Source organism: Triturus cristatus, chromosome 6 (genome assembly GCF_964204655.1).
Source record: "Triturus cristatus chromosome 6, aTriCri1.1, whole genome shotgun sequence".
Classification (NCBI taxonomy): Eukaryota; Metazoa; Chordata; class Amphibia; order Caudata; family Salamandridae; genus Triturus; species Triturus cristatus.
The window spans coordinates 980,029,387-980,053,876 of NC_140589.1; the positions used below are offsets into that span (position 1 = coordinate 980,029,387).

Consider the following 24,490-nt stretch of genomic DNA (forward strand, 5'->3'; position numbering starts at 1 on the left):
TGGGGCAGTGTCAAAAAGCCATGGACGTTGCTGGGAACTCCCCCAGCATCACCCATTGCACGCCCCTTTAATACAGAAAATTGTGTTAAAAGTCACAATATTTACGAGGCAGCATTAAGCTAAAAAAGTGGCTTACTGCTGCTTGTAAATATGGAGAAGGCTCCTGTGCAACGGAACGTCACAAAAAGTGACTTTCCGGCAGCGCAACGGGCCTCATAAATGAAGCCCTTGGGTTTTAGGCTGAGTCTCCAGTTCAAAGTTCCTTATGAAGATACCTATTCAAGAGTACTAGCACACATCATTTCACTGGCTCATTGTTTGTGCCTGGCTTCAGTTGGGATTAGGATGGTTTTAGGATTAGGATTGCATGCAGAACCAGGTTTGCGGGAGTGTGTGCTGTTCTCACATTTTACAGTCTCTTCCACCATCTTGCCAAATCTTTAGGTGTGGCACAATGTGATTCAAAGAAATTTGGTGCAGAGCTCACATCTAGGAAAAGATTTAGTTACCTTTTGTGTCGGAGGTCTATCACTTTTTTGACGCAGCTCGACACAAAGTGTATTTCGGTGTTTACTAGGACACACAAAGTCTGATTTGCTTGTCTTTACATTGCTTAGTAAAACCGGTGCTTAATTTGAGTCAGTGGTTTCTGGTGCTCAGCACCAGCATTTAATCATCAATATCAGTGGTTTTCATGAGCACCAGTGAAGGACACATTAATTTATGGCAGGCAAGGGGGATTTAGGGGCATATTTACATGCCCCTCTCTCCACAGACAATAGGGGCTTCAGCTTAGTTACAAGGAGTCAGTTTAACACCGCCTTGTAAATAAGTCACCCTTTCACACTATACTTAGCGTGAAAGGGGTGGGCAAAAGGGGTTGTGGTGGGTGTTTCATCGCAACACAAATTGATTTTGATGCTGCCCTCTATTTATAAGGGTGGCTTAAATAGGAGTCAACACCAAAATTAAGACAAGGGCAAACCTGGTCCCAACATCTCCTCGTTTTTGCTCTTTCTATGTGTACTGCATTGTGCAACACACATAGAAATAGCAAAATGCCATGAATGATTGTTTATGTGAAGTAAGGGATACCCTCCTGCACATAAATAATCATGACTAAAATGATGATTTGCAACTTCTATATGTGCTGCACAATGCAGCACACATAGAAGTTTTAAATCGCCAAGGTGTCCCTTCCTGCACGTAAACAATCATTCCCTCAACACTGGTACCCTTGCACTATGATGCAGGGTGTCTGTGTTGGTGCTAGGCATCTTACTTTAGTGTCAGCACATGGAGAAAAGCAGGGCAGTGCTGTATTATTATAAATATCGCGTTTCCCTTCATTTCTAAAGTGACAGAGCATAGCGTTGACAAATATGGAGCTAACCTGCACTCCGCCAGTTGCTTGTAAATATGGTTACCCTGCTCCGAAGTTGGCAGCTCTGGTCATTATGCCACATCCTCTTCCTACTTTTATAGTTACTAGTTGGTTCTGTTTTAGGCAGCACCAACAGGAGAAATGGGCTGGTGCAAACTGCCTCCTGACAAGAGCCCCAACATTAATTATTTTACAAATTAACCACTGTAAATGACCACAACACAGCACATAATGCTGACTTGAGTTACATTGCATAAGGGAGGCATCCCATGTGTGGAGCATAGGCATTCCTGTGCAAACTAAATGCAGCACACACATAAAGAGGAATAAGCTGCTAAGAATAGTTTTTGCGCAGGAAGGTATCTCTTCCTGCACAAAAAACTGCTCTGACCACAACCCAGGCACCTTTGATTCACGGGGAAGAGTGGCTACGTTGGCACTAAGCTGCCACAAATTCACTAGAGCAGGAGAGCGCAGAAGTGTGCAGAAGAAATATGGTGCATTTATTCATTTTTTTCTTTCACGCAACAAAGTGCATCGAGTTCCCTTGCTGCGTAGTACGGGCCCAAATGTTAGCCCAAAAATTACATTTATGCACGTAAGTCGAGTTGTGCTGAGGTCGGAACTCTTTGCACCCACTGCAAAGGCTTAGCTTTGCATAAGTGCACATGTTAGTCATTAGTACATCTGAGCTTTAGATTGTTTTAGATAGATAGATGTTTTATCATATTTTTGAAGTTTAAAACAATGATATGTATTTCACTCTGGATTTGTATTTCTTTCAAGCTGCATATTCCACGGTTCATAAACCAGACTGGTTCCACTGTGTATGTGCCTATTTTATGAAAATAAAAACCTGTGAAAATGTGCCCCTTCAAAATTACGTGTGAGGCTACCTCGTTCCCACACACATATGAAATTAAATCATAAAAATGTACAATTTGTAAGCTTCGACTTTCATCATCATCCATACATTAACTTTGCTTCATTTTTAGAACCAGTAAAAGCTCCGGCAGCTAAAGTTGCAGCAACAAAAGTCACAGCGTCAGGTAATTAGCTTCCACCTAATAACTTTATCTGTAATACTTATTAAAACATTGCCATCTACTGGCCATTTGTTAGAAGGCGTTGCTACAGTTTGGCTACTATTTACAAATAGGTCAGTTAACAACATAAGAATTGGGAGTGGGTCGTAAGTTCACCTGCCTCATTGAAATTCATGGGTTAAATCATAAATTGCAACCCACTCTGATTGGTGGCCATCATAGGGATGGTGGCCTGCTATGGTCAATAGACCACCAAGTATGTTACTGCCTTTAATTTTTTTTTTTTTAATGCAGCCTGTTTAGAGGAAACAGTAGCATTTTTTTTTTGAAAAGCTAACTTTTTTTTATTTTTTAAATAAGAGGTTTGTTTGAGATTTGGCAGTGGTTTCCTGGATAACTGCCTACTCTTCAACAATGTTTTCTTTCCATGCAAAACATGTGTTCCCTTTTTACAAATGGGTTACCACTCCAACTATGGAGTCAGTAATTTGTTAGTGTTTTGTGACCAGATTATGGTTGCAAAACATTGCTACATCTCAAACTGATTTTCAGTTTGAAATGGACACCTACAACATGCCCCTTCCAAATTCGGAATCGATATCCATTTGCAACCTCATTTCAAGAGTCGGTAAATGTTTTTGTTACACCTTCATCCAGGACCATAAGCAACAAATCTAGATTGAGAGATGCTAACAGACTTTATACCTCTACATAAACATACGCCAGCAGAATTCCTCATTCCCATGGCTATACCTGCCATTGAATAATGAAAAACACGTAAAGGGCTAAAGAGACTGCTATAGGAAGCTACGGGGCATTTTTACAAGGGGATTGCACCACTGGAACATCACTTTTACTGACCATGCACCATATTAACCAAGTGGCGTTATGTCACTTTTTGTGGCTTAACCCCACTTTGTAAAAACAGTACCTTTTCACGCAGGTACCTGCATGAAAGGGGTGTGCACTGGGTGTTGATGTGGGCGTTCCCCTGCAACACCCATTGCTTTTTGACACTGTCCCAGATTTACAAGGATTTGTAAATCTGAGGTAGCGCCAAAAACTGATGCCATGGTGTTAGAATGGCTCAACGAGGAGAAATACTTCTCCTCGTTTTTGCTTTCTCTGTGTGTGCTGCAGAAAGAGCAAAACGCTATTATTGATTGTTTATCTGCAGGAAGGGAACTTTCATGCACATGAACAATCATTCCCTGCAATGCTGGCACCCTTGCACTAAGGCGCAAGGCTGTCTGGGTTGGTGCTAGGCAGCTATTTTTAGTGCCAGCACTAGGAAAAAACACAGGGGTGCACTGTATTGTTGTTAATACGGCACATTCATGTGTTTTGGAAATGGCAGAGTGTGGTGCTGCAAATTCTGCTGCAGCGCCTGCTGTGCAATTTTCTTGTAAATATGCCCATGTTCTAAGTTGTTTTCCTTTGCATTTCAAACTCTTCAAGCTGATTGCATGAAAATATTAACAACTGGTGGCTTAGCAAATGACAGTACTGATGATGTTATGTTTTTAGTAGCATTCTGAAGCAACCTACTGGTTCAGTACTATATGAAAACAACAAATATAATGAATGGTGTCACGCATGAAAATGGAAATGACATTTATAATTAGTTTCACGTAATGTAAGATCCCTGTGTCTCTTTCCTAGGTAAAGGAAAGTTTAAGCTTAGAAGTAAGTCAAGATAAAAACATTAACACACAGGAAGTTATGTCGGTTATCAAATAAAAGAAGCAGCTTTAAGGAACGTAGAGTAAATAAAATGTGCTTTTTAAGATCTAATACTTTGTTGCGTTAAGGAAGAGCGGTGGCTATAGATCACAGCAATACATGCCCCGTAATTGTAGACATAAGGAAATAAGGCTAATTATTCAATTTAGCATGATTATATACTTTTCATAAGAAGCCGCCCTCGCTTCAAATGCAATTGGAATGGAAAAAGAGTATTTCTTTGTGTGAAGGATGTTCCTGTCTCAAATGTCTTGGTGTACAAGTCATTTTCTCAACTGTAATTCAATATATATTGCATTGCTACAACTGTAAAATATTGATGGAAACCTATTACATACTTCATATTAACTGACATGGGTTATCAATCTCCTTTTGTCTCCCACAGTTAAATCAAAGATAGTTAATGGAACAAGTAAGTTCATCGGAAAGCTGTACATATGGCATGCATGCTTTGAGCACATAACTAGATTTGTGCATGAAATAATGCTTTGACATGACTGTTGAGAGCACTGATATCTATGTGTCCTATACAAATGGTTTTGTAGGCTCTGCATTATGAACAGTGATATGTGTTTTATTGAATTCTAGAGTGGGTGTAGGGGCCTTGAAGTGGCCACAAACAGCAGTTGTGAGAGAACTTCAATGCTGACACTTACAACTTGAATATAGACTTAAGGCCTCATTACGAGTACAGCGGCTCGGCATGGCAGACTGACCACTGTGGGTCCGCCCGCAGTATTTTTAGTGTAGTGGTTGGACCGCCACAGGATCCCCGCCTTTGCCGGGATTCAGAATCACGCGGTGGTGGTGCAGCAAATAGGGGCAGCATATGCTGGTGGTGCCGCTGCAGCACCGCCAAGCATATTACAGGATGCCTGTCCACTGCCAATTTCACTGCTCCTGGGCCTGGGGGTGCATGCAGGGGGGCACATGTTGTGCTCCCTGGGAATCCACCCCCGTTCCTGCACAGTGTTGCATGCACAACATGGTGCATACTGCACCGTGCAGGAATGTGCTGTCATGGTGGTGGTCTGCTGTTCAGGCTCCTCTATGGGCCTAACACTGCCACTGCCATGAAACCGCAGGAGCACCGCCCACCTGACCTCAATTCAACTCTGAATCTGGCAGGTGGGTGCACCACAGGCTTGGAAGTCCTCCTGAGAATGCAGCGGTGGCGGTGCCGCAAGAGAACTGCCAAACTCGTAATCGGTACACTGTCGCTCACCAATATGGACATGTATGTACCTGCTCAGTCACCCATTTAGTCACTCATGTATTCTCTCATTCACCATTTACTGCCACTGACACACCCTCACCCACACAGCCACTCAAGCATCCTCTCATTCACCATTACACCCACTCACACACCAAATCATGCACCCATACAGGCACTGCCATAGCCACTCATTTACTCATACATCCTCTGACACACCCACTCACTCACCCATACAGGCACTCCAATAGCCTTGCACCTTAGTATATATGTTTAACTTTGAAAAAACAATCACAATCACTGGATGATATCGTCAGTGATGTCATTTAAGATGTCATCAGTGATGTCACTGACTATGTCATGGGTGACGTAATATGTGACATCATAAGCAGTGCATTGAGGGGGCGTAAGTTATAGTTAGCTCAGCTAACTATAACTGCTGAACGTCTCTGGTTTTGTATGAGTGAAATGTCAGCCTAGTTATGAACTCCATGTAACATTTGTATTTTCAGGGAAAAAAATATATATATATATATATATATATATATATATATATATATATATATATATATATATATATATATATCAAAGGACACTCCTGCTCCAAACGAAGAGGCACGTACACAGTGTGTGCATGGGAAAAACTTCTTTTATTGTTATTCAGGTCTCCCACGACCCCTGCTTAAAAAGAGACGCGTTTCGCCTGCACAGCAGGCTTTGTCAATCTAAAATATATATATATATATATTCCAATCGAAACTGCTCCCAGTTGAAGACACCACACACAACGTTCGATTTCACCTTTTATTGTATGGGAGGCAACAGCAGGCTAAGACAAGTCCTCACAGCATCTCGTAACACCATATCTGCCATACGCGTTTCGGATGTATTTCCTTTTTCACTGGTTGGCGTGTAAGGGGGACAGGAGCAGCTAGCCGGTTTATCAAGGTGGTTTTGAGTTATAGTCCCGCCCCACTGGGCGTATGCTTGCTAGGCATTCTGGATAATGCAGTTCTTGGCAAAATACTGTCCATAGTGGATGTCGCTTTACCTTTGCCTCCCCAACTATAGTCCCGTTGGGTCGTTGTGAGGAACAGTCCCAGCTCGCTGCTTTCATGACGCCGCTCCAAACAGGTACGTTGTTCCGTTTACTGTGCCTTTAGGGTGGTAACAGAAGCTTAGTAAAGGCATCCGGACACAAGTGTGTTATAGGAATGGCAATGTAGTATAGATATAGGTGTAGGAGAATGAAAAAGAGAATTCTGAGGGTTACTGTGGGTAGGTTTCTTATAAGAAGCATGACATATCCAGGCGATCATTGAGACCAAACGGGGTCAAGGTGTGGAGTTTTTGAATCCAGAAAATTTCTTTACGTAGTAACATGTTGGTTACGTCTACACCTGGTCGAACATTTATTGTCTCAATGATTTGGAACCGAAGTTGTGAGATCATGTGTTTAGCCTCAGTCCAATGGGTTGCAAGGCTTGAGGTAGTGTTCTTGTGTCTAATCCTGGATTTATGTTCAGTTATGCAGGTTTTGATTTTGCGTTCGGTCTTCCCTACGTATGCTTTTCAGCAAGGGTATTTAATACAGTAAATGACGTTAGCTGTATTGCAGTCACTGGTGTGTTTGAGCTGTATCTTGGTACCAGATAAAGGATAAGTGAGAATATTCCCTGTGATTACGTTGTTACAATGGACACACGATAGACATCTTCTTGTCCCATGGTGTACGCTTAGTTCCTTGGTGGCAACAGGGGGTTTCAAGAGCGAGCGTAGATTTCTACCTCTGGTGTACGCAAACAAAGGTTTACATTGAAATAGGTCATGAAAATCTTCCTCTTGTTGGAGAAGTTCCCAGCGGGAGTTGATAATGTTCTTAATTTTGGTAGATATGGTTGAAAATTTACTCACAAATACCAATCTTTGTTGGGGAATACGTGGTTGTTGTATGAGAAGATCATGACGCTGTTTACCCATAGCTTTTGTTAGACAATTCGTCAGCACTTCCTGGGGATAACCTCTTGCTGAAAATCGTTTGGAAGTTTCTAGTAGTTCAAAAGAACTATTTTCAGTGTCAGAGCAGATTCTGTGTATCCTGATGAACTGGGATAAAGGCAAATTCCTGATGAGACTTCGTGGATGGAAGCTTGAAAAAGCTAATAGACTATTTCGGTCTGTGGGTTTATGGTAAATGGTAGTTTTAAAATGATTGAGAGATGTTTTCACAACTTGCACGTCAAGATAATGTATGGTGTCTTCATGGATAAGATATGTAAGTTGAATGTGTGGATTGATACTGTTAAGGGACTCAATCATTGTGGTAAATGAAGATATGGTATCATTCCAAATGAGGAAGATGTCATCAATGTAGCGATAATAGAGAATTACTTTAGACCACCAGGTAGGGTTGTCGATAATGTTGTCCTGCTCATATTGCGACATGTAGATATTGGCATATGCCGGCGCTCCAGAAAAACCCATCGATGTTCCAGTGAGTTGTGCATAGAATTTGTGTTGATATTCAAAGTAGCTATTATGAAGACAAAACTTGAGGAGTTGAAGAATGAACATTTTCTCAATATCAATATCCTCCATTTTGAGAAGAGCCCATTCGACCGCATCAAGACCTGCTGCATGTGGAATCGAAGTGTAGAGAGCTGTGACGTCGATTGTTCAGAGATAGATGGAGCTTTGGGGATCAATCACCACTTGTTGTAAAACCTGAAGGAAATGTGTCGTGTCCTTTAAATATGTACACCACTTCTGAACAAACTGTTGTAAAAAGTGATCCAAGAATTTCCCGACAGGATCAAAAATGGAACCACAGCCGGACACAATTGGACGGAATGGTGGATCATTAGGGTCCTTGTGTATTTTTGGGATCATATACAAATGAGGCCTTCGTGGGTTGGTGGTCATAAGGTAAAGACGTGTAGCGTCATTGATCCATTCATTGTCGCATGCCGCCTTGAGTAGTTTGTTAAGCATATCTTGAAGTTGGGCAGTAGGATCACATGGAAGTAATATGTAGGTATTGGTGTCTGAAACGTGCGATGATACTTTGAGATGGTAATACTCAGTATCCATGACCACTATGGCCCCTCCTTTGTCAGCTGGTTGCATAGTGATCAATGAATTGTTTGCCAGGTTCTGAATGATGTTGCGATCGTACTTGGAGATATTGCTGTAATTATTTGGTCGATAGTTAAGTTTTTCAAGATCTTTGTTGACTAAAGTCTCAAAAGTGTCCAATGTCTTATGCGAAGTTGGAGGCATGAATGTGCTTTTGGGTTTGAATCGCTGCTGAGTTGGTTCACTTTCTTGATGATCAGAAATCACAACATTGTTAAAGAAATGTTTCAATCTGATGGTACGCATGAATTTAAAGAATTCACCCTGTGTCTGGAGAGAAGTAGTATGGGATGTTGGTACAAATGACAATCCACGTCCAAGAAGGGCCTTTTCTTGATCGTTGAGTGTGTAGGAAGAGATATTGATCACTAGATTACTGTTTTCATTATTAATTAACCACCAGAAGCCACACATTCCAATATAAAGAACACCTATGTAATGCTACCATGCTCACCTATCCGGTCCAATGCCCAGATAGAATACTGCATAATAAGCTGCAACTGAAGGTACAACATGAATATAACAAAAATGCATGTTGTAGCTGCCATTGTGAAAGTTAGTGCTGCCAAAAAACACAAACATGCCAAAATGAGAGCCCCACTTACTTTGAAAGAATCGCTAAATTCACGATCTTTAAATGATGAAACTTCAAATGCGTGAAACACTATGTAAAAGAAACGGGACCGGTTTAGCATCCAATACCTATCTAGACCTCCCTCCTTGTTTGCCCGTAAGTCTTTTTTACATGAATGTCCCAACCACTTACTTGGATAGAAACGCCATCCGACCGGATCCATCTCCGATCTACGCCAACAGTAAGCTTCTCCCCGGACACCATAGATAAAGTGCAAATTCCGCATGAAGACGTGATCGCATCTTCGGAATCGAAAACGAAGATAGACTGCCTCAGTCTGTAGATGAGGCTGTTTGTGATGGAAAAAAAGCTAATTCCCCGTTATAAGAATACATAAAGAGGAAAGCAACGCTTGAAGTAAAACAGTGGGAAAAAATGTAAAAATAGAATAAATGAAAAAGGTGCCTCAACTGACCCGACCTCAGTAGTGCATTAAAAAGAAGTGCATCATGCACGGCGCGAAGCTCTACTAATGATGGTAACCCTCCGTTTAAGAACGATCAACGTTTAATGAAACATGCACAACAGCCTGACATGAATTGAGTAACATGGTTCTTAATGACCACTGTCTTCTGTACAAAAGTTGAAATGATCTATCTGTCATACTGCTAATAGTCACATTAACTAAATTACATACATGATGTGGTGTAATCCAATCTGAATATTAAATACATAAAATGCCAGCAATGAGTGTCAGCATAAACACATGATAGTTGATGGAAATGAAAGCACAAAACATCTTATACTGATGTCAATTACACCTGATGCAAGATTTACAGAAAACAGACCATTTCTAACTTGTCATTCAGCCCATAAGGTGTCAACGTATTAAGGTGTTGTATCCAGTAAGTATCTTGCTGCGCTAATTGTTTCTTGACGTTAATGTGTGGTGCCATCAAAATTTTCTCTAGAATGGTGAACCTTATTTGGGGTATAGAATGTTTTTTCTCAACCCAGTGTGCTGCTAGACATGATTTGGTGTTGGATGTTCGAATCATGCTCTTATGCTCAGTTAGCCTGACTTTTATCTTTCGAGATGTTCTACCAACATATACTAGCCCGCATGGGCACTTAATGGTGTAAATCACCATTTCCGAGTTGCAGTCTGAGGTATGTCTAAGTTTAATCATTTTTCCAGTGTGTTGATGTGCAAATGTGCTCCATGTGATCACATTCCCACAGTGACCGCAGTTGTAGCACTTGCGCATACCCAGATGCTGTGTTGTTGCTTGGTTTAAGTGTCTTTTTCTCAAAATTTCCTTCAGGTTTTTCGATCTTGAGTGAGCAAACAGGTTGAGCAGTGTAGACATCTTTAAAATCTGTCTCCTGTTCGATGATTTCCCATCTGTTAAGGATGCCCTGTTTAATTGCTGATGCTGTATTTGAAAATTTGATGACCCAAACTTCTCTTTGTACCTTAGGTATCATCACCTTACTAAGAAGTTGATCAAGCTCTATGTGCTTGACTTTCTGTTTAGCAATGTTTAAAAATTCATTTGGGTATCCCCGTTGCTGATATGGCTGAGACATTCCTTCAATGTGGCAATCACTTGTGTCACTGTCTGAAGTAATTCTCTTGATTCTGACAAATTGCGATTGTGGTAAGTGATTTTTTAAGGACGGAATCTTTTGAAATGGAGTGCGTTATTTTGGTCTGTTGGTTTTTTATGGACTCTCGTATGTAGACACCCTTGATTTATTCAATCAAAATGTCAAGATCATTTATGGACGATTGACTGATGGTGTGGGTCAATTTGATGCACAGATTATGTTGATTCAAGATGCAAATCACTTCTCCAATTCTTCTTTCGGACCATGCCCCAGTAGTAAAATATCATGGATGTATTTGAGATATATGAGTAGATGATCTGTCCATGATACATTCTGAAGAATGTGCGTATCTTCATATTTGGCCATAAAAATGTTCAGATTGGAGGGTGCCCCCATAAAACCCATTGATGTTCCAGTGCGTTGTAAGAAAAAACGATCTTTCCAGGAAAAATAACTGTGATACAGACTAAACTGCAGAAGTTCCAGTAAGAAAATGTTCTGTGACTCTTCGTAATCACTCTTGAGTAACATCCATTTAACTGCCTCTATTCCTTCAGGTTGGGAGTATAGATGTATACAGTGCCACAACATCTTTGGTACACAGCCAGGTGTTCTCATCAATAGCAGTTTGTACATGAGTCAATTTATTGAGACAGCCCGTGGTGTCTTGGATGTAGGATACCCATCTTTGTACTAGTGGCTGTAAAAAATAATCTAAGTACCTTCCAACTGGTTTGTGTATCGAGCCACATGCTGCTACAGTCGGATGAAATGGTGGGTCTTGCTGATTGTTATGCATCTTCTGCAGCATATATATATATGTGGACGTGATGGATACTCAGATGTCAGGAATTTTTTGGTGTTATCATCAATCCATCCTGAATCCATGGCCTTCATCAGAATCTCACTGAGAGTGTTTTGAAAAGTGATAGTGGGTCTGAGTCCAGAATGATGTAAGTATCTCCATTCATAACATGCTCTTCAACTTTTGCTTCATAGTAAGTCGTATTCATTACGAAAAGGGCTCCACCCTTGTCAGCTGGCTGGAATGTTAAATTGGTATCTTCTGCTAGTTAGCGCAGTGTAAGAAATTCTTTTTGACTTAGATTTTTCCGCGGATTTGACTTCATGGATATTTGTTCCAGGTCTTTTTTCACCAATAACTCAAATAGGTCCAAGGATTTGTGAGAGATAGGTGGCATGAACGTGCTTTTCGGTTTAAAGATTTTTTCGCCGTTTTGTGGCGATGCATTGACATCTTGTGCAAGGTGATGAAAAAACCATCATAACCTGAGTTTACGCATGAATTTAAACAGTGATACTTCTGTTTCCAGCATGTTGGTAGAGTATGTAGGAACTAAAGTCATACCCTTATTTAAAATTGAAAGTTCAAATGATGTAAGATTAATGTCTGAAATATTCATCACTAGGTCCTTTTCGGGTTTCTGCATACATTTTACAAATTTTGTCTTTTGTCCCCTCCTGGTTTGTGTGTTTCTGCTGCACCGTGATCCTCTGGTGAATGATTGGAGGTTTGACCTGATGCTAAAAAGACTCCTTAGATGTGCCACTTGTGCTTTGCATAGCAGATGAGGAATCTGAGATATTTACAATACCCAATGCTGGAGGACGTGTTGGTAACATGTCTTGCTCCGTTGCTATACTTTCTTCTGCTGTTGATGCTTCTGGTTTCTTAAATATGCGTCGCTGAGCGTACACATCTGCCCATGTGTAGACCTCATCTAATTTGTAATCTATTGTGTCACTTTTGAATTTGTGGAGTTTGCGTTCGTGTACCTCCTTTGCGTGTTCATCAACTTTTTCATTAATCTCGTTTAAAGTTTTGGTCCAAATATCCGCGCTCATGCGTTGTTCCAGCTTTGCATTAAGATCATGTATATCAGAGGCCAAATCCTTAATAATGTTCACCAATTCCTCTATGATCAAAAAAATAAGATCCAGCGAACATTTGTTAAGTATAGCAAACCATCTTGTCATGAAAGGTTTGTTAAATTTTAGAAATCCTTAAACATCTTGGAATGCACTTCACCTTATGGTGCTGGATGAGTGGATGGTACTGGATGAGTGTTGTTGAATGAAGTCGTTCTTTAACTATGCTATAATATAATTGAGGCAAGAAATAAAGTACAACTCTGATTTCCTTGTATGTAGATACTTACATTAAAACTATTTTAAAAACTTTCATCAACATAAAAAAGGAAGTATGACCTTAGAAATGCACAGCAAACGTAACAAATGCATCTAAAAGAGTAGTTATGTTAGAGAACTTCTTTAGGAGGGTAGGTTCCTCTTTTTGTACATTTATTCCATGTTTTTTACAGCTAAAGCTATCACAGAAAAGAAAACAAGTGCGTTGAAATTGCATTTTTATCTGGCCTTATTTAAAATTGTGAAGATAGATAGTTGAGCGTATATTTGCTTGCATTAGCAAGGCTGTTAATGCTGGTTGTTTTCAGCATGGAAAAATGCCTACAGCATGTGACAGTATCAGGCACATTGAGAAGAAAGCAGGTGGTCAGCTTGGAGAGAATGAGATTATGTGTCACAATTGTAGCTAACATCTCATTGTTCCCATTTTTTTCAAATCGAGGCATTGTGAACTTGGATTTCTCCATTGCACACTCGAGCATGCCGCAGCTTTGCAACCTCTAGCGTATTGCACTGCTTTTGACAAGTATGTGTTTCACGAAGACTACATTTAGACAATGTTAAGGTGATTGTGGGTCATCATTTGACAGGGACAGAGGATACAAGGGTTCAAACTGTTTTGAAGTTCCATCTCATCCACAACAAATGCAAATGTGCTTTGATGTTGTGTGCCTCTCTAGCTACCAAACTTAAATCTAGGGATTTGAGAATGTATTGCAGTTTAAACACGGTTGAGATGTTGCTTTTAAAAATAAAAACAATATATATTTTTTCGTTTATCGTTAAAAGATGGCTTTATGACTGCAAATCACAAAATTGTACTGTTTTTTTTAACTTGAGTCATAATGTCTGGCTTGGCTTACACATAATAGTAAATAAATCCCTTTCAGAAAACATTAAGAACAATGGGGCTTAATTCCAAGCCCCGTGCACCGCCGTAACGTCACTTTTATTGATGTTCTGATGGTGCAGAGCCATATGTACGAGGCCACGAAAAGCCTTCCTGCATGGCTTTTCATGCCCTCGTAGATATGGTGTAATGCATCGCAGCTCAAATTGCTACATTGCCTCACACTGCGTTGGGGAGGTGTGCCATGGGCGTTGAGATCAGTGTACTCCAGTGGTATTTCACACATTGCCAGATTTGCAACACAGTTTAAATCTTGGAATGTGTCAAAACCGTGCGCCTCCCCAGGGGTGGTGTAACAAGAAGAAATAACTTTATTTCTCCTCATTTTTTCCTCTTTCAATGTGTCCTGCATTCTGCAGCACATATTAAACAAGCACTTACAGTGCAACAGGTCTCGCATTTGCGAGAGTTTGATCCATTGGCATTGTAAACTATACTGCCTCTTATTTATGCGTTTATAAAACCTGCAAGTGACGTTTACTAACTTCTTTTAGGTTTTTTTAAGGGGCCTGTAAAGCACTACATAACAATATTATTAGGGAAATAACCGACCCAGACATGCATACAGGTTCCAAAATAAAGACTACACCTTGAGAAGAGTGATAGTTATGAGACTGGTGGCGGCATGCCCACTCACATGACTTCACGTTTAATGGTAAGGTTAATCTGTCCCTTGGACTCTGGTGAAAACACTCAGTTTTTTTTAAATAGAAGCAGTCAACACTCTCGCAATACGTCTCCATGCACCTTTGGACGACGGCTGTATTTCTGGCCCCTTTTTTGCAGTTTTATATAGCTCAAGCTCAACCAGACTGTATTGCAGCGCTTTATATAAGCACCAGTTACATTACCCAAGGACACATTCATTTTGGGTAGACATGGGAGAGATTGAGTGATTTGCTGAGAATCACATATGTTCAGCCAACGCCAAGACTGGAACCTGCATTACATTGCTGCTGATAAAGCGGAACTGGCTCATACTGGTGCAGGAGTATTTTTACTTTACTTTAGTTAAGAATCACACGTCTGTGATTGATAAAAAAGTGAACTAATGCTCAGGGCTAATGTGTGCACAGGTAGACACGGAATTAAATTAAGCCCACAGCAGGGGCATGTAAAACGCTACGTAACAAAATTATTAGTGAAATACCTGACACAAATACGCATCCAGGTTCCAAAATAAAGACTACGCCTTGAGAAGAGTGACAGTTATGAGACTGGTGCCCACTCACATGACTTCACGTTTAATGGTAAAGTGAATCTGTCCCTTGGGCTCTGGTCATAACACTCAGATTTTTTAATAGAAGTATACAACACCCCTCAATACCTCTCCACGTACCTTTGGATAACGGCTGTGTTTTTGCCCCCCTTTTGCAGTTTTATGTAGCGCAAGCTCAACCCAACAGCAGGGGCCTGTAAAGCACTACATTTGCGTTGTAAATTACAATGACCGGGTGGGGGGGGATTTAGGGGCATTGTTGAAAAAGCGGGCACTATAATAAAAGCGTGCCCTGATTACAAAATAAAATATTCCACATTATATGTTTGTGACATGTATATTATTTGCTTTAGTGCACCAAAAGCTTTTACACTTATGCGAGGTGAGCTGGTACACACGTGCTTTGAGGCTGTGGAGTGGGTTTGCTGAAGCAAGGAGAGGCACCCCGAGTGTTGAGTTTATGTTTATTGCATGCTTTAAAAGGAAACCTTTGCAAAATACAAAAGATAAAATTATGACACTTATTAAATTGATAAAAATATGACACTTTTTAAGTTTGATAAGATAGAACCCCGGTTCCAGTGGTAAAAAACACCTGGCCCCCCCACATGACCAAGCTCTCTTGTAGGTGCGCTGCGCTGCAAATGCCTATGAGGACGATCCCTTCAAGGCAATTGTGGTCGTGATCAAGGTTGTGTTTTAAGTCCCAAAATTGTCCAGCCTCTACGCCCGTCCCTTTTTAGAATCGGTTATGCTTTGATGTTTCCGACAGTTACGTATGTCTGGGTGCCCGCAAGGCAAGGTTTCCTACTATTGTAGTGGTCCATGGATCTGTGCCTCTAGCTGTAGCGATCAACATCTCCCCTCCCCTAGTTTTTTTGCTGCACAGTCCATAAACCTCACCAGTGCACAGTTTAAGTATGTATTCCATGGGTCAAAGCAAGCCAATACTGCAGATCTGCACGATGTGACTTTCTTGTTGTTCCAAGCCCTCCGTAGGAGGGTCCTTCTTTCTTTCAGGAGACTTAGACACAGGCACAGAACATGAATGATGTCTTCCTTATGGTTGCCACAAAATCTACATGGTTCCGGGGCTTGTTCTCTTTTCCATTTGGGAAGATGGCAGGACAGGTTGATCACCCCCAATCTTAGTTTTAAGAAACAGAGTTTAGTACGTGCGCTGAAAGGACAGGTTAAGTAATTCTGAGGTGTCAGCTGATCATATGATATTAGGGTCATCCAGCCATGGCTTCTTCTTGCAAGACTTGCCTTATCTTCCATAGGGGAGAGCTTTTTTGCACTTATTTTTGCTAGCCTTTTGAACTCGATTTGGCTAACATGTAGGTCCCAAACTTTGCTCAGGCCTAGGGTTTTTAGCCCGCTTGACAAATAGCCATGCCCTGCTAGCCATCGTTTTGTATTCAGATTCGACCATAGGTGTTCCGCTAGGCTGCCCTCTTTTGATGTCCTCAGCTTGTGGCAGCACATTAGAAAATTCATCATTCTGCCCAGCGATTGTTTGCATATACCCAGTTCCAGCCTTATTTGTGCCGGTGACGTGAAAGATGGTAGCTGGAAAACTGTTCTAAAGATTTTTGCTATAATTGTGTCTAATTGGCCACTATCCAGTCCTTTTAGCACCTCGCTTCCGTACGTTAAGGTTGGAGCGAATGTTGGGCCAAGTGATTTCTTATTGATAAAACTGAGAGCAAATGCTAGCGCTGTTCCTTTCTTTTTTTGCTCTCCCAGATGGCTTTTATATCTTCCGTTGTTGTTAAAGAAGACTCCTAAGTACTTATGGCATTTGGATTCTATGATACTTTCCGAATTTAAGACCCATGCCAACTTCTTTGGCCTTCCCGGGCGAACCTCCAAGATTTTAGTTTTCTTGTTATTTATCTGGAGCTCGTTCTTATTTGAGTAAGCAGCAGTTGCATCCATAAGCCTTTGTAAACCTATCTTTGTGTTACTTAGGAGGACCACGTCATCGGCGTATAATAGGTTTGACAGCTGTAGGCTGCCTAATTTGGGAGCATCAGAGTTGACTGTGTTTAGGGCTTCCGGGAGATCTGATAAAAATAAATTAAAAAGTGTAGGGGCCAAGACACATCCTTGTTTGAGTCATTTCTATAATAGTCTATAAATCTGGTGCTAGTCTCCGCCTGGTCTATCAGACACGAGAGACTCATAAGGTTAACCGCAGTGCCAGTTTCGCTTGTGAAACCAGTTTGGTTTGGAGGGATTATTGAATGTTCCTCGGCCCATTCCCGCAATGAGTTCAGCAAAATCCCTGCAAAGCACTTTGCTTCATTATCGAGGAGAGCGACTAACCGATAGTTTCCTGGGGATTTTTTGTCCCCTCCTTTGAAGATTGGAACAAGAATTGATCCTTGACAAGAGGGTGGAATGGTGTTCATTGCTAAGATGGAAGTGAAAAGAGGGGCTAGCTTAGAGGTAACCCTGGGCGGACAACTACGCTACGCAAGCGAAGTTTGCTTAGTTTGTGCTACTTCGCGCTACGCGAATTGCACGTAGCACAGTGCTAAATTGCGTAGCGTAGTTGGCATTTTTTGCTCGCTCGCGGTCCTCAACGTCCAGCTGGCGAACTCGAGGGAGCAAATTGACATCCCGGCGAGACTTTTTCCTCGTTCGTGATCAGCAACATCAAGTTGGCGATCGCGAGCGTGGAAAATAAACCTCCCGGCGAGATTCTCAACGCGGGAGGTCAGGTTTCTCATTGCGAGTGGTCTTGTATGCTCGCGAAGGCTCGCAATGAGAAACTACCAGTCCACGTTGAGAAAGCTGCCCCTCGAGTAAAAATCTACTTGAGCGGCAGAAAATGACAGCTCGCACTGTGCAAGATGCCGTTTTCAATGATTGCACAGTGCGGACAAGCATCCGGCACGGTGCAATCATCGCGAACAGCGCACTACGCAATTTGTGTAGTGCTACGCATATCTCGCGTAGTGCGAAGTGCACTTTGCGTAGCTACACGTATCGCTGCTACGCGAACTATGCCCAGGATTACTTAGAGGCCCAGAAGGCCGGATCCTCCTTAAACAAGGCCGGAAAAATATCTCCTGGTCCTGGAGCTCCATCTTTCCGACCTTTTTTTAGCAGCCTTTCAATTTGGTCCTCCGGGAATGTACTATGCTCAGTGCTGTTATCCTGTTTTTGTCTCTCTATTTCCTTTTTAATTATTGGACTTTTATGGAAAAGCTCTTCCGTTCTTGGCCCTTTGTAAAAACGGTCTGGAGGTGAGTTCCACTCTGTCGGAGCATTGCTGCCCTTTGTGCCAATGACCTGATTCGGGGTGTGGTCTTGTCGGTCCTTAAAATGACTGTGCAGAAAGAAATACCACTCGATTTCCAGTATGTTTGATGAGGCAACTTTCAGGACACAACCCCCAAGGCTTTTTATGGTGCGCCAGAAACTCGCGGGGATGTTTGACCTTATATCTTGATATAATTTGTCCCAAAAGGAATTCCAGTGAGCCCTTCGATGTTCTCTTTTTGCTTTCTTTAGATGGCAGCGAGCTTCTCTCAGTTTGGTTATAATTGATGTATCCATTGGCTTTATTTTTAATTCCCTCCATAGCCGGTTCATGCTTCTTTTCACCGTATGTATCACCGGATCTCAAGAGATCAACTGTTGGGACCCTGTCGCTTTTGCGTACGTTATTGGCTTTGCGTGTCTGGCTGTCAGCTTGTTTGCGAAGCTTGTCCAGTTTGCAATTGATCTACAGTTGTCCTGCTGGTGTTCTCTATCATATGTTTTGCTTCCATTGATATGTGCTGTAGGTTATTGACCGAGCACTTGATGCATTTTAAATTGATCATAAAGCTTTCAGAAGCTAGTGCCCCGCCTCAGCATGTTGCACCAATCCGGTGCTGAGCAAAAGTTCTTGAGGACTGTGATCGCTTTCTGGTCAGTTGTCAAACCCGAAAGCGGTTATTCAAAAGAGAAAGGTTGACGAAGGTGTAGTCAATTAAAGATGCGCCAGTATTCGATAAAAATGAGAGGCCAGGTGGCTTGTCAGGAAAGAAGCGCCCGTTTAGGGCTCTGAGGCCAAGATGTTCTAGGTTTCCTTGTAGGGTGCGGCCTTTCTGGTCCTCCTTGCGCCCTCCGGTACGATCCTGCGGTGGTATCACCCAAACACTTTCCTGTGATTTAGCGACCTCATTTATTTGTAGGTCCGACATTAGCCACATGTTAAAGTCTCCAGATAGTATGATGTCTGCGTTCGAGAATCCTGATCTCATTCTTAGCACTGTCGCTAAAAACTCATCTGAGAGGGTTTGCCTGGACACGGAATTTGGGCGATGTACACATTCAAAAGGATTATGGTCCTTGGCTGGCCTTGATGGGTGCTGAAAGAGATTCCCACAGACTGGAGTGAATGGAGGTCATATGAGGTGATTGCATTGTTTGTTGATATGTAGATAGCTAGGCCTCCACTGCCTCATCCTGACGATTTCATTTTAATAGCTGGGGTGTGGTGAGTTTTGAAACCTTCCAATTGCTGTGGCTCCACGAGCCATGTCTCTTGTAACAGTATGATCTGAAATTACCATAAATAAGAGATCATGGCTTCATCTCCCAGTTTATTTGATAGCCCATTGACATTCCAAGAACAGATCCTTAGTGGGCAGGCTTCTTGTGCCTTTTGACTGTTGTTTTGTCAGCGTAGCAGCCGGGTTAAATTTAGTGTACCCGCCAACCATGACCATGTACAGGCCTGTTCCAGTCTCCTGTTTAATGTGTGCTGGCCATCTCTTGCTTTTGGTTCTTCCAAGTCGGGGGTGGGAGTTTTATCCCCGGCACTCCTCAGAACCGAGTAGACCTTCCTCTGTCCTGCTCGCAGGCACTCAGGGGCTCGGGTTTTCTGCAGAACATGAGGGTATCCTGGTTCCATGCCGAGGAGTAAGGTAATGCCCCACTGGTTGAAAGTTTCAGAATGACTTAAGATTTTGTTCATTGCTTCTCTCAAGCGCCAGGTGACCTTTGTGGCTTCATTTATTTGACCCTGACCTGGTGCTATGAAATCTATTGAGGTGATGTCTTGTGAAGTTACATCGTTAGACAGGCCAATGGCTTCTATCAATTTCATGATGTTCCCACGATTTAGTATGTCGCAACTGCCTTTGGACTTGTACTCTGGATAGAAAAGCATGAATGTTGTAACTCCATGAGAAGGGGCCTTATCAGCCCCGGATAATGACTCAGGTCTTAGCACGCAGTGGGTTAAGACAGGTCCAGTAGAAAGTCCAAGGATTTCCTCCTTCAGTGCTTTGTGCATGGGTGTGAGAATCGACCTGTTCAATACTCTAGGGCTCTTATCAGTATGTAAGCAACAACAAATAACCGGCCAGCGTGCGTGTCTGGCCACCGATGTGATTAACAAACTGTAACTTTGCTAATGGAACAACAAGGAGCGCACCTATGCCGATGTGGGAAGCAGCACCGCTGCTGAGCAATGTGCGTCTGGAACAAAATAGTGCTTACCGCCTACATATTGAGGACAGTGTAACGCCACAAGCAAACAATTCAGTCCGGGTGGGCTGTCTAAAAAGGAGACAGGGTGGTAACAAAGAAGCCTCATTTTCAAATGGAGGCCGCCGTTTAGCATAAATTATAACGCCAGCCAGTCAGAATGATGGGTGGGGCTTCATCCCCACTTCTGAAATCTCCTTGATTACAAAAAGCCTCGCAGAGCGAGCAGCGCATGCGCGCTGCAATGCAGGTCTGCGAGACCTAAAAAGGGAAAAACCTCCATTAATTATTTCTGCACAGGTAGGTGTCCCTTCCTGCACTAAAACAATAATTCCTACAACACAGATACCCGTGCCCCATGGTACAAGGGTGCCTGTGTTGGCGCAAGGCAGGCATTTGTGTGTCAGGTCAGTGGAAGAGGGCAGGAATATGCTATATTTCATAGATGCGGCGCATTCACGCCCTTTTCTTTTGAGAGGCAGCACAGCACAGTGACTTGCAGTGCTGCCCTGCATTGAATTGTTCTAAATGAGGCTCAATATTTCGACTTCAAAGTCTACAGAAATCATGGCAAAAGGTACAGCATATGCATGTGAAATGTATAATTCATTCGCAAAAGTACAAACAAAAGTGTCATACGAAAATTCATTGGTGATGGAAATATGGGTGTGGGGAGGGGGTGCAGCTCTTCAGATATCTATGTTAAAGTTCAGACTGAGAATTAACACTATTGGTCTTGCAGCACTGTGGGGTCCAGTCTAAACTGTCCAAGGACATGCATTCTCTTTGAAAAGGTGCTGCTAATTCTTTTTACATGGAGAATTGTGTTTACAGTTCCTTTCTTTGGCTTCAATTACATTTTGTAATTTTAAATAGTGACACTTTTTTTCATCTTTTTATTGAGTTTTATGTAACATACAAATACATAATGAAAAAATCAGCGTACAAAGACTTTTGTACAGCATTTTTCTTTTATACAACATGTTAATGTTGGAGAGCTCGAGCAATTACACCAGGAAAAGAAGTTAAATAAAGACAGTCTGCACTTTTAATCATTTCAGTACGACTAGGCACAGAGTGTGTCCAGCACATCATCGTCCCTTCTCAGAGTAGGCTCCCGATCCAGCGCTCTGTAGGACCACCATCCTACCCATATTTTCTCCCACTTGCATGGTCAGTCCCTTCCCTGATATATTGGCTTCTCATTAATCATGCACAAATTTTAACCCCGCTCTCAGTCTCCCACCTGGGGAACCTCAACTCCTCCCCATAGTCATGCTGTATTTCACTTAGCCACTAGGAGGACCAATGAGAGCCAGATGGTGGCGGCTCCTGTCCCCAACTGCATTTCTTTGCAGTTGTGGGGGGAGGGGGGCGTTCTCCAATCACTACTCCTATTATTTTCTGCCGGTCGATCCAGAAAGTTAAAATTTTTGGGCACGCCCATTACGTGTGGAAGAAGGTTCCCTTCATTCCGCAGCTCCTCAGACATAGGTCAGTGGCGGCGCACCCCATACATCTATGAGTTGTCGGTGCATTATAAGATCGGTGCAATATGCAGAGAAAAATAAATCTGAACTCTGTCTGTATAGAAACATCCTAGAATGTTCCCAGCGCCTCCTCCCACTCCCCGTCATCACAGTCTCCAATGTCGACCTCCCACTTTGGAAATCTCAACGCAACCAGGAGATCAGGAGAATTGTTTTGTAATTTTCTATACATTAGAGAAACTGTCTTCTTTGCTAATGCTTCAGTTAGGATTCTGTCTTCAAGTGGGAAGTATTCTGGCAGGGGGGATCTCCCCCGGTATATGTGCTTTGAGGTCATGGCAGAGCTGGAGGTATCTGAAAGCCTCTGTGCCACCCAGTTCATACTGGGCCTGTGACTCTTCCCAAGTGAGTATATTATTATCCCTCCAAACATCCCCCAGTGCGTAAATTCCTATTAAGTCCCATGATTTAAATCCTCAAAGGTCACGTAACTGTGACAGTGCGTCTCTATGCCATAGTGGGGTCATGTCAGTCAGTTTCCCCTTCTATCCCAAAAAGGACGTAGCGGTGCGCCATATCTGAGCAATTGTGTGTGTTTGGGAAAGTAAGTGTTTGCCCTTCGGTGAACTGTAGAGGATGCATTGAACTCCTCCGGGTCACATGGAGAGCCGCTCCAACCTATAGTTCGTGTCCTCCCAGGGGGCGAACACCCAATCATTCACTAAGGCCAGATGCGCCGCCCAGTAATACTTTCTTATATCTGGAAGGCCAGTACCTCCATTATATACGTGCTAACTTGGTTAGAGAAATTCTCGGCGGGCCGCGTTCCAGAGCAAAGAGCATAGAAAGGAATCAATGGATTGGAAGAAGCTATCTGGCACTGGGTGAGGGGTATTCTGCAAAGTGTAGAGCATTCGGGGTGATGTCATCTTTAACATTGCAGCTCGCCCCATATGATGTGCACCTCTCCGGCGATTTCCCCGCCTTATGGATATCCACTATTGTGGCTAAGCATTGATCTGATGGGAGCATATGTTCTTCTCTCGCCTCCCTCCACATGTTGAGCAAGTGGGGTATTAATCTGGATGCTAAGCGTTTGTATAGTTTGATAGGAAGACAATTAGGCCCTATCGCTTTACCCGAATTCAGTGCTCGTATTGTCAGTCCTATTTTGCATCATTCTATAAATGCCTCTAAATAGTCTCAGTAATACTCCGAGAGGGTCGGGGGCTTAATGTCTCAGAGGAAGTTATGGATCTCTGCACTGGACCATTGGGTAGTGGGTGAATATAGTTGCTCATAGTATTGCGCAAATGCCTCCGAGATCCCTTCCGATCGTAGATATTTTCACCTGACCCTGTCACTATTTGGGGTACGCATCTTCTTATGTTGTCCCTTTTTTCGAGCCACGTGAGCGGCTTCCCCGTTTTATCTCCTCCCTCATAAATATGCAGTTGGTGCAAAGTGTATATGTTTTTCTCCCTCTGTTCCATTAAATCTCTATATTCTTTTTGTCGGAGATGAAGGGTATAAATCTGATCTTCATTCAGGGTGCTAACTCTCTTTCTTTCTAAGGACTGTGTTTTGGTCACTAGTGCGAACAGTTCTTTCTCTCTGTCTCTCATTAGCCCCACTATCTGTGAATAGGCAGTGCCTCATATAAATGCCTTAAAGGCTTCCAGAATATTAAGTTGGAGGTCACTGACCCTTCATTAATTTTGAAGTAAGTGATTTTAGCCTTATCTAACTTTTCTGTGAACTTGGCATCTTGCAGATACCAGGCATTAATAGGCCACGGTCCCCGGGTTATGTTGACACATCCCCATACCGGGAAATGGTATCAAACCCCTCGGGCCAGTGTCTTACCTCAGCTACTTTAGCCAGGTGGTCAACCTGTGTAAAAATATAGTCCAATCTTGAGAGGCTTAAATGCACCCCGGAAAGGAAAGTGTATTGGTGATCTCTCTGTTGTTATGTGCACCAGGTATCTGCTATGCCAAGGACAGTCACAAATTCGGACAGTGTTGGATCGTAGTGGGTAATGTGGGTTCTAGCAGGTCTGTCTAAGTCTGGTGAAAGTAATGCATTGAAATCTCCCCCTTGCAGTTGAACCCCCTCAGGCAAATTAATCAGTATCTCGCTCAACCTCGGGAGTGTGATGCGATGTAAACACAGAGGAATATAGGCCAAGCATAGATTAATTGGGATACCCTCCCATGTGCCAGTTTGCACCACGTAAATTCCCCGCGGGGCAACCAAAGTTTTGTGCTGGATAAAGGGTGTGGAGTATTAATGAGGATGCCCACTCCCCTAGAGTCAGTGGTATATCCTGAATGTGCCACCATTGTATAACTTCTCCTATTCATCGCCTTGCAAGTTTTGCCTAGCAAGTGGGTTTTCTGCATTAATATGATGTCGGGAGAGTGTTTACGGATAAATTGGTGGACCATGCTTTGTTTAATCTTGTTGCCATTGCCATTTACATTCCACAAGAGGATCGACA

The 24,490-nt window shown here is 42.5% G+C and overlaps 1 protein-coding gene across 50 annotated transcripts in view; it reads left to right on the forward strand.

The window, feature by feature from the left end:
• LOC146820883 (uncharacterized) overlaps positions 1-24,490 on the forward strand; it is a 1,936,624-nt gene that overhangs the window by 1,009,993 nt on the left and 902,141 nt on the right. For all 50 annotated transcript variants that reach the window (XM_085611721.1, XM_085611696.1, XM_085611722.1 and 47 more), the window contains 2 exons: positions 2,380-2,433; positions 4,559-4,585. In XM_085611721.1, the coding sequence (XP_085467847.1) occupies positions 2,380-2,433; positions 4,559-4,585 (81 nt within the window). The remainder of the gene's footprint in view (positions 1-2,379; positions 2,434-4,558; positions 4,586-24,490) is intronic.